Below are 15,464 nucleotides of genomic sequence, written 5' to 3'. Positions count from 1 at the left end.
TTATGCTCTAGTTAATTTCATTTATTAGAAAATTACACTAATATTTGATCCGAAATGTATTCTATATGGAATATTAGCAATCAGAATTAACATTTATGATCTAAATCTAATTCAGAACCTATATTAGGTAACGAAATTAGATTTCGATCCCAAATGATAGCGATTGAAATTTAATTTCTGTCACTATTTGTTAAAATGGAAAAAAAAAATATTTATAAATTTGTAACTGAAAAATTATTTCGAGGGTTAATTTTAACGATCAATTATTAATTTAATAGTCAAATATAACGATAGAAATATTAATTCACTCGTTAAATTAAATTACGATAAAAAAAAAGTTGACCAATTTGTTTAGATTAATTTAAATTAGCAACGGAATATTTGATCAGGTATTTTTTGTGTGACTTATTTATTTAGTGAATCTAATAATTCATTATTACAGGAAATAGTATTATTATATATTTTTTTAAAAAAACTAGATTCTACAAATCTTACTAGATCGTTTTTTTTATTTTCAAAAACTATATTTTTATTTTTTTAAAAAAATAATTTTTTAATATTTTCCGTTTTCTTAAAAAAATACTCTCTTTTTTCTAGAAAATAAACCTAAAAAATATAAACTAAACGTATTTATATTTTCTTAAAAAATTTAAAAAAAATACAAATCAAACGTCCTCTGAATTATCATACTTTCTGTTTTCTATACAATAGATGCACAGTTGGGGTATATTTATTTATGGGACCTATGTGTGAGATATCATCTCTTTATCACTTTTTTTTTCAGGATGATTAAATATTTATTCTAATAAATTTTAGAAAAGATTAATTAGGTTTATTTTAGATAATGTAGAGATAGTTAGAGTTTTATCAAGATAAGTTTTAGAAAAAATCAATTAAATTTTGTATCGGATAAACTAAAAAATTATTTAAAATTCGCTGAGCTATGTTATTAACGGATTAGAATTTGAAAGTATTACACGACAGTAACATTGCTCTGTTTTATCTAATAACATATTTCGGGATAATGGTGTGATATCCTTTCATGTGTAAAGGGAATTAAGATTTAAATTTTAGCTGTGATTATTGTAAGATATTTTTTTGAATATTGGTATTTTGGATGAGTCAAAACAATTTTATGATTTATCTCAATAGTCAGTTAGAAATTTTAATGAACCGAATCGATCATCTATGAAATTAATTGAAAAATTAAATTATTAAAACTAAAAAAATAAAAAAAATATTTATCTATAGTAAGATGTAATTATATTTTTTTATAAAATTAAATTATATAAAAATCAAAATATGTAAATAGATTTTTTCAGAAAAATAATAAGACGATTCCATTTATAATATTAGTTGAGAAGGAACTACAATAAATGCAAAGAGAGAATATTCTGTATTCAAGATTGAAGAAGGCCAAGATTTTACATATGAACAGAGAGGGTATTAATATATCGGACAAATAATTTCAATGGAATAATTAGAATAGTACAAATTTAGTATTTTTATGAATGTGACATTAAAAATTTACGGTTTACTTCATAATCGTAGTAATTTAAATTATTATGTATGCTCTATTGCTAGTTAATTTCATTTATTAGAAAATTATACTAATATTTGATCCGAAAATTTATTCTATATGGAATATCAGAATTAACATTTATGACCTAAATCTAATATCAGAATTTCATATATGACCTAATCTAATTATCTAATTTATCCCTATATTAGATAACGAAATTAGATTTCCATCCCTGATAGATTGAAATTCAATTTCGGCCGCTATTTGTTAAAATAGGAAAAAAAAATATTTATAAATTTGTAATTGAAAATTGTTTCGATGTTTAATTTTAACGATCAAATATTAATTTGATTGTCAAATATAACGATCGAAATATTAATACAGTCGCTAAATTAAATTATGATAAAAAAAGACACCTATATGTATTACTGGTCATTAATTGGTTGTTAGATTAATTTAAATTAGCAACTGAATTTTTATCATGAAAATTAGGTATTTTTTGTGTGACTTATCTATTCAGGAATTTAATAAGTCATCTACACTAAATAGTGTTATTATATATATTTTTTTTAAAAAAAACTAGATTCTACAAATCTTACCAGAGCGTCTGGTTTGTTTTATTTTTATTTTTATTTTTATTTTCAGAAAATTATAACTTTTATTTTTTAAAAAATAACTTTTTTTCATTTTCTGTTTTCTCGAAAAATACTTTTTTTAGAAAATGAACCTAAAAAATATAAACTAAACGTATTTTTAATTTTCTTAAAAAAAAGAAAAAAATACAAACAAACGTCCAATTATCATACTTTCTGCTTTCAATTATTACAACATCAATTATTAGGTATATTTTGATGAAATTTATTAATTATACAGAAACCTATTTATTACCTTTCTTATTTTTATTAGCCTCTTTTATTTAGTCATTTCCATGTTAAAATTAAAATCACCATAATAACTGCCTATATTTTTTTAGGAAAATAAAAAGTCGTCAGGGACTTATGATATAAAAGAGTAAATTACAAGGACTTATTCAATATTAATCAAGCGGTCTTTTTAAAATACAAAATAATGTAAAATAACTTTTAATCTCAATCCTTGTAAAGAACCTTAGCGATCCAATCAATTATTGTATCTTTAATTGTAAATTACGTATCATCGAGGTTCTAATTGGTTCCATTTCTATATGTTTACGGTTCTCCCATCCATTTTAAAGATATTGACCATATCACGTCCACGTGCACCGCCGTCCCAAGCCCATTTCTTATTGATGGAATTGCAATTACAACCCGTTTTTTAAGGAGAAGAAGAAGAAAAAAAAATAAGAAAAGTACTAAGACCATTATAAAATAATAATAATAATTTTCACCGATTTCTCAGCCGACCATGTGGATGATTGAACAAGCTCCGTAATAGAGTAAAGCATGTTGCCAGCCCCATGTGCTAGTTGTTCTCACCTTATTGCTAATCTTTAATCAAAACATCTCCAGAACTCACTCAATCGCATCTTTAGGAAACAATCTCACCAAAAGGAATTAAAGATCTCAATTCTTTCCATGTCCTTCAGAAAAGAAGCTTATCTGACTCGATACTTTTCTTTTTTTTTGTTTGCTTTTTAAAGCTAGCTTCTCTTGTGTCTTGTCTTGTCCCACAAATGAAACCCCCTTTTAATATCTTAATGCACGCTTCTAAAGCATGTCCAAGCTCTCATAACTCTTCCCTATAAGTATAGTCCTCCGGGACTCGAAAGTCAGATCACACGAGCATCCAAATTAAACTTCCCTTGGAGAGAATGATCAAGTTGAGATCAAAGAGGCTGTTCAAGAGAAGTTCTAAGGTGAATCACAGCGGCAATGGAGCTATCGAAGGCCATGGCGGCGGCGGCGACATCCAGTGGGAGGTGCGGCCTGGAGGAATGCTGGTTCAGAAGAGGGAATGCGAAGAGGGAGGTGATGAAGTAATCACAGTGAGAATATCCACTGGATTTAATTCTCATTACATCTCCCTGGGAGCCACGGCCACATTCTGTGAGTCCCTTCTCCGTTCATATGTTTAATCAATACCCACTTTTGATGCACTAAATTCATGTGGAATTGCAGGGGAGATGAAGATGGCAGCGTCCATGGTGACAGGATTAGAACCGAGGGAGCAGAGGCTTCTGTTCAGGGGAAAGGAGAGAGAGGACGATGAGCATCTTCACATGGTGGGAGTCAGGGACAAGGACAAGGTGCTGCTTTTAGAGGATCCTGCAATTAAAGAGAGGAAGTTGAGAGCCATGGCAGGAATAAACCAAGTGATGAGCAGCCCTTGCCGCACCATTATCCAAGTGTAAGTAACTACACAAAAATCAAGTTGGATTTTGGTCAGCTCAGTGTCCTTGGAACTAACGAAACTGAGAAGCCAAGTAGTTTGTAATTGGCCAGGTGATGAATTAACTAACTGTAAAGCTGTTGTAGAAGCTCCAGAGTCGCATTCCTGAATGGTTCAAGTAATGGAATGAAAACTTGCGTTACTTCTGTTTCATGTGGTTGAGGCATCAAATCATCCGATTCGAGATAATGAAGCTGGTAGCATGATCATAAAAGTGACAAGGAAATAATTTCTAGTAAACATGCATTAAGAATTTATTGAGTATGACTATAATATCAAAACTTTAAATTATAAACGCACTTAAATAAACTTTCGGGTAAAAACGTTGTGCATTCATATTACCTTTTCCCCAAGAAATAGCTTAGCATTCTCCAATGCTAGATTGCATTTTTAGCATGCAAAATTTGCAATCAAATAATTGTTTAGTTGAAGGGTCACCACCACGCAGTACTAAGTGGGAACATTGGGTGACAGAGTTTGATAGAAAGTAGGGCATTTTGGGATGTCTAGGCCCTTGGAATTGAGCAAATTTGAAAAGGAACACAACAGAACTATGCAAAGGGGGAAATCTAAAGGTCTATTGCTAAGCAGTGTTGGCATGGCGTACAACGGTGCCTTCTGGTATGTGGAACCACGCAAGCCCTGGTTGACTGCATTGCCTCGATTCTGGAATAGGAACTATAGGTCCAAGAAATATGCGCCATAAATCAAGTATTATAGTTACAAGCATCGCCGCACCCAGTGCATCCACAGCCACCCTTGGGAGGTCCCATGGTTGACCATCTTTCTCATCTACCCTGAGAAGGACTAAGAGGTTAGAGTCTTTGTGGCGTGCAAACATAGTGCATAACATTCTACACTACAATAGAGATGATAGTTGTCATAAAAGGAAATACTCTTCAGCAATATTAATTTACTTTGTTGTTATTGTCTACGCTACCATATCATATTCACAATAAAGAAAAAGAAAAGGCTGACAACTTTGAAAAGAATCAGTCACGTTCTATGCAGTAATGTTGTTAGATGTATGGAAACATTCTTGTTTATTGATCCTAGCTCCCAAGGAAATTCATATTGAGCGTTTCTGCCATATTAAGCTTCTTACCTCCCAAACATAGGGAAGCTCACTAGGAAATAGATCGCATAGAATAATGATCCCACTTTGTACATGGATTCCCGATCTACGAACTCATAGTAGGGGAACTGCAAAACATGTAGATTACATACAAAAGTCATCAGGTTATAAGTGTACTGCAAATGAATGAAATATATATATATATATATATATATATAGAGAGAGAGAGAGAGAGAGAGAGAGAGAGAGAGAGAGCAACTGATGTATCAAACCGTCCAGATTTGTTGGAACACTTGCTTTTCATATTATGAACCCTACTAAGCTCTTTACTTCAATGGAACCTTATAGAGCAATAAATTCTATATACTGTGCTCATAATGAATCAACCCAACACCAAATAGCTTGGTCTAACATGTCTTATTAGTGTTTCATTCTGGAATTTCTAAGATTATCTCATATAGACATTTTAAGATCCCATAAGATGAATTCATCATGTCAGTAGCTATTTATAAATAACTAGCAAATTGAAGGACTTCTCAAAGGGAACTTGGAGAATCTAACAATCATCTTTCTTCCTCTACCCCCCTACTCTCATGCATGATTCTCTCACTTCCTTTCCTGTTTTCCACACCAGCTTTTTAAGTAACTGCATATGCCATTAATATTAGAAATATGTAGTATCAAGATAGCCTGACCAGATGGCCTCAAAAGGTTGTGACACACATAATGCTCTACAAAAGTTTGAACCCTCCATATATCATTTACTTTTGTCCAGATAGAGCATTTTCACATGAATAAATTGTTTACAGTGTTTAGGTATTTGTTTTAGGCAAAACAAGTCCAAGTTTAGGTTTTTATTGCCATAGTTTCCTTGAACTTCTCTTGCTATGCTTGCTCTCCTAAAACTGAAAGAATTAGCCATTTGTAATTAAGCCTCAGAAGGTTATATTTCTTTGAATATGTTTCCTTAGTTGTTTTTATAGATTATTATATGTAATGAAAAAAAACAAGGTAGACGATGGTGAGAAGTCATCAAAGATAGAAGACACAAGCTACCACATACATTTGCAATAGCTAAAGTCTCCAGATAAGCAATAAAATAAGAAAGAGCTAAAATCCATGCAGCTTCACTGGCTAGTTGAATTGACTGTGGTAAATCTGTGAGGAAATGGCGCAGTCTCCGAAGTGTAATATTTGATGCCATGTGGTAAAACAGGAAACAAGAATGAGTGAGAAGGAAAGTAGTATGTGGGACCTGCAACATCAGAATAATTTGTCATACCAGACAGGATAACCAATTTAAGACCACGACCTTCTGATAAAGCTAATTGACAGCAATGCACCAGCAATCATATATGACAGAATCTAAAATTAACGTTATCAGAAATCTAGAATGATAGAAAAATGAAATGTTGTGTCTATAATGAATACACGTCAAAGATTTATTTTAACTTCGTTATACATGCCCGCAAATAATTGCAATTATCACACTAAATACTTGATAACATGGAAAAATCTTAAACTAAATACCAACGTGGGTATAAATTAACCACACCAATAACCTTTTAAATCTAATATTTCTAGCACTCCCCCCTTGAAGTATCAAATTTCCAGTTTAACCAGTCTCTGTCCGATCCAGTTTTAACCACTATTTTTGAAAAGATTGTTTCACTAAATAGGATCAGTATGGTAACAAGATATGTGTGCTATCTAAGGAGATTATCAGCATATCATCTTTAGTCACACAAACAAACAGATCGTCAAATTTATCAGTAAGATAGTTGATATAAAAACTAAGGTGATTGTTATTGTACAATATGCCAACTATCTTCTTTTTCTTGACCATACCAAGATAACATAAAGAGAGAGGCTAAAAGAAATTCAACTAGCTTTTGAACATCACACATGTATGCAGGTTACATAATAAGAAGCCTCCCTTCGACACTTTCAGTGAATCTAAGCATAAGGAGCAAATCTCTTGCATACAACAACAACCAAGCCTTATCCCACTAGGTGAGGTCGGCTAACCAAATACCTTGCATAAGAGATTTAATTTATATTCAGTCAAACATCAATTATTTTCTATCAAACGGAATAGTTGTCCACCTCAATGCTCAGAAGAACACTCAAAAATGGAAGATTGAAGCTCATAAGGAAGAATCAAGAAGTGTAGCAAAACATTAATTTGGTTGCAATTTCACATCCAAATTTTTTGAAGGCATCTGTAAGTAAAGAGCACTATCTTTTCATCCAAAATGAAGAAAGATGCAAACTGTAAAGGGTGCCTGAAAATACACAGATTGATTTTTAGTGGTGAGGCTGTAATTTGAAGATGGTTTACAGTAAGAAGAGAATTTCAACACCTGATTTGTCAAAAATGGAGAGAAATTGAATCTATTTTTAGCTCAAGACTTTGTCATAGCTACTTAAAAGACAATATAACAAAGGAAGGACTCTATATAACATGTTTTGGAGTTTGATATAAGGAAAAAAAGAGAGTAAAAATTAGCATCATTTGTCTGCTCACTTACATTGTTCATTCTCCACGAAGGAAAAGTGTATGACGCTCCAAGTACTGTGAAGAAATAGTGAGTCCAGAAGTAGTTCCCAACATAACTAAAAATTGCAATCCACAGATTTGCCTGAAGCAAACAAATCATCAAATCTTACACAGCGTCATTATAGTAAGAGAAAAAATATAGCAAAGTGTTTAATAAAGCTGAACTTTTTAAGAACAAAGCTATAAACTGAATCCCAGTGTTTCTTTAAAAAGTAATGCAGAGAACTAAAGAAAAACTTGTCATGTGATTTTTGTAGTGATACCTATAAAAATTATCATGGATGAGTAATAAATACTTGCCAGGAATCAATAAAGGTAAGGTTACCTTCACCCAGTACCGGTCTTTCCAGCATTTGCCACTGTCTGCCTGCAAGAAAGGGCAGGAGAAATCTTCAACTCGAGTTATATATAACTGTTTTTATTGATTTCACTTTTCAGCATCAAACACTCAATTTAGGTAGAGAGTGGATGTTAGTGCAGTTGCAAAGAAGTAATTTGGGGGAAGTGATACAAAAAGAGGTTATTGGCATATAAAGCAAAAAAAGACCAACGTCAGAATATGTAAACTAAAAAGGCATTATATATTCATACAAGACAAAACGTTCCAATTTGAACACCAAACTAAGCAAAGGGAAAATTTTGTTATTTTTTATTTAATAGAAAGAATATGTGGCGGCAACTCTTTTGTTTCCAAACAGATGCTAGGCGTCACCACAAAGGCAGTCCATTAATTATCCATCAAATCTTTCCCTGTATGTAGAATGCCTAAAAATCATCTGTTCAGCAGCTGGACCACTGCTAGTCTATGGATATCACAATTTGACAGAGGCACTAACAAGCACATCGCCTGATCGTTCTACATGAGAAAAAAAAATCAGTATCCAAATCCTGATTGTTTCTACATAAGGAAAAAAATAAATCAGTATTCAAATCCTGATCATCTTGTGTTGCAGATATTTGTCACTCAACATTAGATAGCATTAGTTGTGTTTCCAGTTTAGTTACACAGCTGAAATAACCAACATACAGGAAGAATTTGAATCTAACAAATTTTAGAACTTGTAGAATAAGTTGCAAAATTAACATTCTGTTCCCTCTTTTCAAGTCCTATCTAAGGTATGCCAAATTGATTGTTAGGGACATGCTTGCTCCATTGCATTTAGTGTGCAGAAACATCAACATTAAGTAACACATAAATAAACTTGTGGTAAAAAAACTGCAAATCAAATAAATTTAGTAAGGGCAATAAGCAGGTACTCGAAGAAAGAATAGCTGCTCAAAGAAAACCAGATAAGCTATGTACTCAAATTAGTAACATCATCAACTAGTTTGAGTTCGAAGTATGGACCTTCCCCACGATCAGAAGTGGTATCAAGAAAGCTGGAGTAGCAGAAACCAGCCCAAGAATCAGATACTCCAATTCAGTGAATTTCTGTCATCAATGTCCAGCTTATAACAATTTCTCAAGATTTTTCAGCATTAAAATAACATCAATTTCCATGAAATCTGCATTTAAAATACAATACTTCCAAATCGTACAAATTCTGTATAGGCCATTTATTTCTTCACACTTCAAGAAAAATGTAAACAAGCTGACAGTCTTTTATCACTAAATATTAAACGATCTAATACGGCAGTAGCGAGGAAAAAGTAATAGTAAATGAAATATTGATAATTTCTGAGGAGACAAGGAAACCATTTCTAGTTGATAGAGAAACCTAATCTATCAAAAGCCACAAAGCACGCGAAAATAGAAGTCGAAAGCCATGATTCAAATGAAAAGAGGAAAAACATTCGACATAATCCCAAATCGGTCCATGAAAAATGGATGTAGAAGCATAAGCTAAGGACGATATCACGAGGAGGAAACCGCCACGAACAGGAAGAAGTAAGTTCGTACCTCGTAAAGCTTATTAGGGACGATGATCCCGAGGCAGAGGGTGAGCCAGAAGGGGGTGTAGAGTAAAAAAAATGCTTCCCCCCATCTCTTGCTTGGATTCGAAGCCAACCACAAGCTGGTCATGAATGTCGTTCCCCCGGCGAGCCTGCATCAACGCCGGCGGAAACAATGAGAACCACCCCCGCCCTAGACACGAGTTACGGAACAGCGACGCATGGTACGCTTACCTAACTCTCCACTGTCCGTCCGATCGCCGGGCAAGGGAGCGCCGGCGCAGCAGGCTGAGATGGGAACACCGAGCACGAAGCCCCTCGCACGTCTATCACACACACACTAAAGAGCCGAGAGTAGATCCGACCACGGCACGGTTCGACGGTTCACAAAATCTCCATGCGGTTTCCGGTTTCGGAGACGCCGGATTCGGTTCGACTAAAATCTGCATTAATTTTTAAATTTTCTTTAAAGACTTTTAATTGTTTTTCTACATTTAGAAAGGAATAAAGGCACTTTAAAAAATAAAAAATCTGAATAAAGCATTAATTGAAATAAAAGTGACAGTGAAATAATAATAATTAATTGTAACGGACCTCGACAGTGTCTCGCCTTGAAGGAATAGGATAAGCATGCTCTGGACGCGGGACCTTTCCTTGTCAGCATCCCACATTTATATATATATATAATTTTTCAAGTTTCAAGGACTGAAATATAATTTTGTAAATGAACAATTGTAGACGACAAAGAGTGCAGTCCCATTTATTTTTAAACTCCATGCAATGCACTGCATCAGACTGAAAGAGTTTTATATATACTTACTGTTCCTGATCCAAACTTTTTTTTAATGATAATTTATTAGTAATTAACTATTCGTCTGTGGCAGTAGATTCAGAGATAAAATAATAGGATAGGATCCTCTGGATCGTAATCCTTAATCTATTTCTGAATCAAAAATTGTTAATAGATGGAATCCTATAGAACAGATGGAGTCCATCAAATTCCAGCACTCCAAAAGATCATACTTATCTATGGCCCGTTGTAGTAAAAATATGTTACTAATGGAAGATACTAATTAGGAATTGACTTTTTATTTTATTATAATAAAACTATCGTCCTTAATCAATTAGACATCTTGTGAGGATAAATAAAAAAAAGCACATACTAGCACAGAAAATAAACAATCCACCTATTAAATTTGGAAGCGCAAACGCCCGACAGTCGAGAAACTCAATTGTGGGAGTAGTTGAACATAATGACATACTATTTATTGAATTCTTATTGAAGATAGCTTGCTTATCTTCAAAAGAGGAACATCCAACTACAATTTGAATTTGGTTTCTGACCATTATAGAGCTCTTTGTTTTGTAATTGTTCTTTCGACGATGAGCATGAATCTTCGGACGGTGAGTATGAAGAACGAGATTTATCCTTACAAATTACTATAAATGTTTATAGTTTAATTTTTGTTGACAGATCATATTATTTCATACATTCATAATTAATATTGATATTAGAACTGCTAATTAGTTCTAAATGTATGAGAACGTAATATGTACCTTACTTCTATGTTGAATCTGTCGTTGCTCTTTGCCCTTGTTCGATGAATGATTTAAATGCCCATGGAGTGAGCTCCGTAGCCTACTGCCAGCGCAGGGCAAGATCACGGCCTTGTCGTGATCTGCCATAATCATTGACGAGCGTCGCAATCAGCGGTTGTAATTAGGCCTCGAGGGAATGCCCATGGAATTTGTCTCAGATTTTGGCCAGTGGTTGTGCTCATGGTCGCTTCTCGTAGACCGTAGCTAGCCTTGCGCTGCGAGGGTATGCCTACGATGCCATTCTGGACCCAGCGAAGTCTCCCCGGGTGGTCGGCGACGCTCCTATAGTCTGTGACGCGTCTTTGGTAGCCTCTCGCACTTTCTGCGTGAGTAGGTGCCAACAACCTCATCGGGCCAAGGGCGACCGAAGTTCGGTGCCTGAAAGGACAACTTGATCGATTGTTCTGGAACTTTGAACAGAAAGAGTTTTTCATCCTCAATAATTACATGATCTAGGCTTTAATACGTTCACTGTGAGAGAATCCAAAGATGGTAGTAGATATGGGGCTCTCAAAAGGGTGAATCTCATATGTACAATTGTATTTAGAGTTACTTCACCATGAGTTTTCAGAGGAGGATCCAGAGAAAAATTTTGAAGAATCTAAGAAAGATCTAGAGGAAGATCCTGAAGAATATGAAGAGAATCCAGAGGAGGATTCTGAAGAATCTGAAGAGGATTCTAAAGAAAGGTTCGATGTTAGACCAAATTGAAAATCCTAAAATTGGTCTATCTGAGATTGCCTCAAATGAGTCAAGATTGAAGGAGATTAACTTGACCACTGCACTAGTTATTGTACTAGTGGGAGTAGTGTTGACATATCTAGTTTATTAGATTTTTTTATTATTACTGTCGTTATATACAAACAATATTAGTCCATTTAATTTTTGAGTCGTGTAATAAATTCTGTCGTTATGTACGAACAAAGTTATTTTATGTAAAGTTATGTTATGTGTTAACAAACTTAAAAATGATTAGTTCATATTTAATTAATTATTTATTTATTTTATAATTAGTTCATATGTTGTGATGTGTGTAATAGTATTTATCAAAGTTAATTTGATTGGTTATACGAATGATGAATAAAAACGAAATTATTACTTAATTTTATAAACCAACTCAAATTAATATTAAGTCAATCATAAATTACATATGTATGAATTGCACTGAATATTAAATAATATGTTTATTTATATTATATCATGGTAACTAAAAAACATTATAGCTGAACTCAATAAGAGAGAAAAATTTAATAGGGAAAACTATAAAATCTAGCACCTTAAGATACAATATGTACTTGAGGATTAAGAAATTTTAGAAGCTATAAATCAAGTTATGGTAGAACCTGTAGATGGTCCCACTGCATGGAATAGACGAGATATTGATACTTGTAAGATATGAAAGAAAAAAGACTTCACTACAAAGGGCATATTAATTAGTTCAATGATTGATGACTTAGCTTTTGAGTATGAGTCGTATCTCTCGGCTCATGCAGTTCGGGTAGCCTTTAAAAAGAAATACAGTGAAGTAAGTCTGAGCAAGCTTCGATAGTTGAGGATCAAGTTTGACAACTACAAGAAGTGTCAGAATGTTTCCATGGTTCAACACCTCAGGGAGATGTCTAACATGATTTAGAAGCTTAAAAATGTTGGTCATGAGTTGACCGATGAACAATATGTTCAAGCAGTTATTTGTTCCCTTCTAGATTCTTGGGAGACCATGAAACAGACCCTAACTCACAGTGAGAGTATCAAGTATTTCATTGATGTCTCATGCCATGTAGAATTGGAAGCGGAGAGAGTTGAATCTGTAAGGATTTCTGGACTAGCCTATGTAGTTATAGGTTCTATTAGATCATCTGGATCCAAGAAAAAGAAATGATTCAAGAAGGGGAAGGGAAAGAAGAAAGAAGTTGCTACTGTGGGGCAGGGCACAATCAAGAAGAAAGGAAAGAACACTGGAATAAAATCTAAAAACAAGTTGACTTGCTTTAACTGCGACAAGGAGGGTCACTTCGCTCGAGAGTGTACTGAGCCAAAAAAAAAAGGCAAATCCAAGTGTGTCTTCTTTTCCTGAGTATTTTGTTACTAGTTCAGTATTGTTAGCTAATTCTTATCATTTGTGGATTATAAATTCAAGAGCAAGGAACTATGTAACTCGGGAGTAAGTTACATTTATAGAGTACCATCGGGTACCAACTGACAACAAATGTATCTGTGTGGAAACAATATAAGAGTTGAAGTCAAAGGAGTCGACACTTGTAAACTCAACCTTCGTAGTGGTAGTGTTTTATTTCTACATGATGTCATATATGCTCATGAAATTCAACAAAATCTTGTTTCTGTTACATGTCTTCTTGATTTAGGGTATTATATTAATTTTTACAATCGGTGTGTTGAACTTAAGATTGACTCATTGTCAATAGAATATAATTTTTTAATAAATAGTTTTATAATTCATGATTTATAACCAGATGTCAATTGTACTATTGAGGGTTATTTTTTTAAATATTGTTCTAACTAGTTATGCAGGTATAACTGATGAGGTTTGACATGCTAAATTAGGATACATAGGACAAAAACGTATGATCTGTTAGCTAGAAATGGTCTCTTGGGCACTCGAATTAAGATTCACTTGTCTATATGTGAGCACTGCCTTGCTAGAAAAGCAAACCATTTGGTAATGCTATTAGAGCTGAGTCACCATTACAATTAATTCATTCAGATATTTGTGATCCAATGAATATGAAAGCTAGACATGGAGTTTCATATTTCATTACATTCATAGATGATTCTTACGTTTCGATCATGTGTATTTGATTTCTCATAAATCTGAAACATTGGATTGCTTCATTCATTATATCAACGAAGTTGAAAATCAAACTTAATGTAAAGTTAAGACTTTACATACTGACTATGGAGGAGAATATTTATCTAATATGTTTAAGATAATATGTAATGATAGAGAGATTATTAAACAACTAACAATCCCTGAAACTCCATATCCAAATGGGGTAGATGAAAGAAAAATAGAACTCTTCTTGAAATGGTTAGGTTTATGATAGCGCGGGATAATTTATTGATATCCTATTAGGGAGATGCATTATTAATTGCGACCTATATACTTAACAAAGTACCTTCAAAGTCAGTTCCATTTACTCCATATGAATGTTGGACAGATAAAAAATCAGATTTGAGTAATTTGAGACTCTAGTGGTCAGCTGCTTATGTTCATGATAGTTCTCACAAGTATGAAAAATTGGAATCTAGGGGAAAGAAATTTATCTTTATTAGATATTATGAGACCTCCAAAGGTTATGTTTTCATAGGTGATCAACTAGATGAAACTATCTCCGAAATAGATACGAGAGATGTGACTTTTCTTGAAACAAAGTTTCCAAACAAATGTGGTGTTGATAAAAGTGTTCATTTTTTCAAGGAGGTTGAGATATTATCAATAGGATGTTTGACTCTAGCCAACCGAATGGGAGTGATTTGTCAAGTCATGAGTTGACTTCTCAACAACCCAACTTACGAATAAGTGCTCGTAAAATCAAATCTAAGAAGAGGTTGATATTGAGAATGAGACATTGTGACATTCCCAGTTGACGATGATAAACCTCAATCTATTGAGGAAGTATTGAAATGTAGAGTTAGAGAAAAATGAAAAGTTGTAATGGTTGAAGAGATGAAGTCTATGAATCAGAATCATGTTTATACCTTAGTCGATCTTCCTCCAGGGCGAAAGGCTATTGGGAATAAGTGAATTCTCAAGATAAAGAGGAAAGTTAATGTATCAATTAACACATACAAAACTCATTTGGTTGTAAAAGGATATACCCAAATGGAGGGTATTGACTTTGAAGAAACATTTTCTCTCGTAGTGAATTTATGTCAATACGAGTTATTTTGACCTTTATGGCACATTATGACTTGGAATTATATCAAATCGATGTAAATTGGTTTCTTAATGGTGAGCTTGACGAGGAAATCTATATGGTTCAGTCATAAGGTTTTATTGTTGAACGCCAAGAGGAGAAAGTATGTAGACTTAAAAAGTCTATATATGTGATAAATCAAACATCAAGAAAATGAAACATAATATTTAATTAAGTTATTTTATCTTATGGTTTCGAGATGATCAATGAGAATCATTACGTTTTCTTGAAAAGAGGAAAAGAAAAGTATGTCATTTTATTATTATATGTTGATGATATACTGATAGCCGGAAATGACATAGGATATGTGAATGAAGTCAAGAAGTGACTGTCATCACAATTTGATACAATGGATATGGGAGAAGTTGAGTACATCTTAGTGGTGAAGATCATTTGAGATCATTATAAAAGACTTTTAGGTCTGTTACAAGAGTCTTATATAAATAAGATGTTAAATCATTTTAACATGCCTAATTACAACGTAGAACATACACCTATTCTGAAAAGTACTGT

General features: G+C 33.3%; 2 protein-coding genes across 2 annotated transcripts; one reads left to right on the top strand and one right to left on the bottom strand.

Moving 5' to 3' along the window:
* The first annotated feature begins 3,220 nt into the window (after positions 1-3,220).
* On the top strand, positions 3,221-4,031 carry LOC122036589 (BAG family molecular chaperone regulator 4-like). Its single transcript, XM_042595957.1, has 2 exons — positions 3,221-3,546; positions 3,619-4,031. The coding sequence occupies exons 1-2, from the start codon at positions 3,312-3,314 to the stop codon at positions 3,849-3,851; spliced, it is 468 nt and encodes a 155-aa protein (XP_042451891.1). The 5' UTR covers positions 3,221-3,311; the 3' UTR covers positions 3,852-4,031.
* A 168-nt stretch (positions 4,032-4,199) lies between these two features.
* On the bottom strand, positions 4,200-9,810 carry LOC122036588 (cycloeucalenol cycloisomerase-like). The gene is made up of 8 exons (XM_042595956.1): positions 9,652-9,810; positions 9,425-9,569; positions 8,873-8,956; positions 7,850-7,891; positions 7,496-7,606; positions 6,028-6,219; positions 4,995-5,092; positions 4,200-4,686 (listed from the first exon to the last, which is right to left on the bottom strand). Exons 2-8 carry the CDS (start codon positions 9,545-9,547, stop codon positions 4,473-4,475), a joined length of 864 nt encoding a protein of 287 aa, XP_042451890.1. The 5' UTR covers positions 9,548-9,569; positions 9,652-9,810; the 3' UTR covers positions 4,200-4,472.
* Between the last annotated feature and the right edge of the window lie 5,654 nt (positions 9,811-15,464).

The sequence above is a fragment of the Zingiber officinale genome, unplaced genomic scaffold (assembly GCF_018446385.1).
Source record: "Zingiber officinale cultivar Zhangliang unplaced genomic scaffold, Zo_v1.1 ctg178, whole genome shotgun sequence".
Lineage (NCBI taxonomy): Eukaryota > Viridiplantae > Streptophyta > Magnoliopsida > Zingiberales > Zingiberaceae > Zingiber > Zingiber officinale.
The sequence above is the reverse complement of the archived record's forward strand: the minus strand, read 5'-3'. Positions and strand labels throughout refer to the sequence as shown.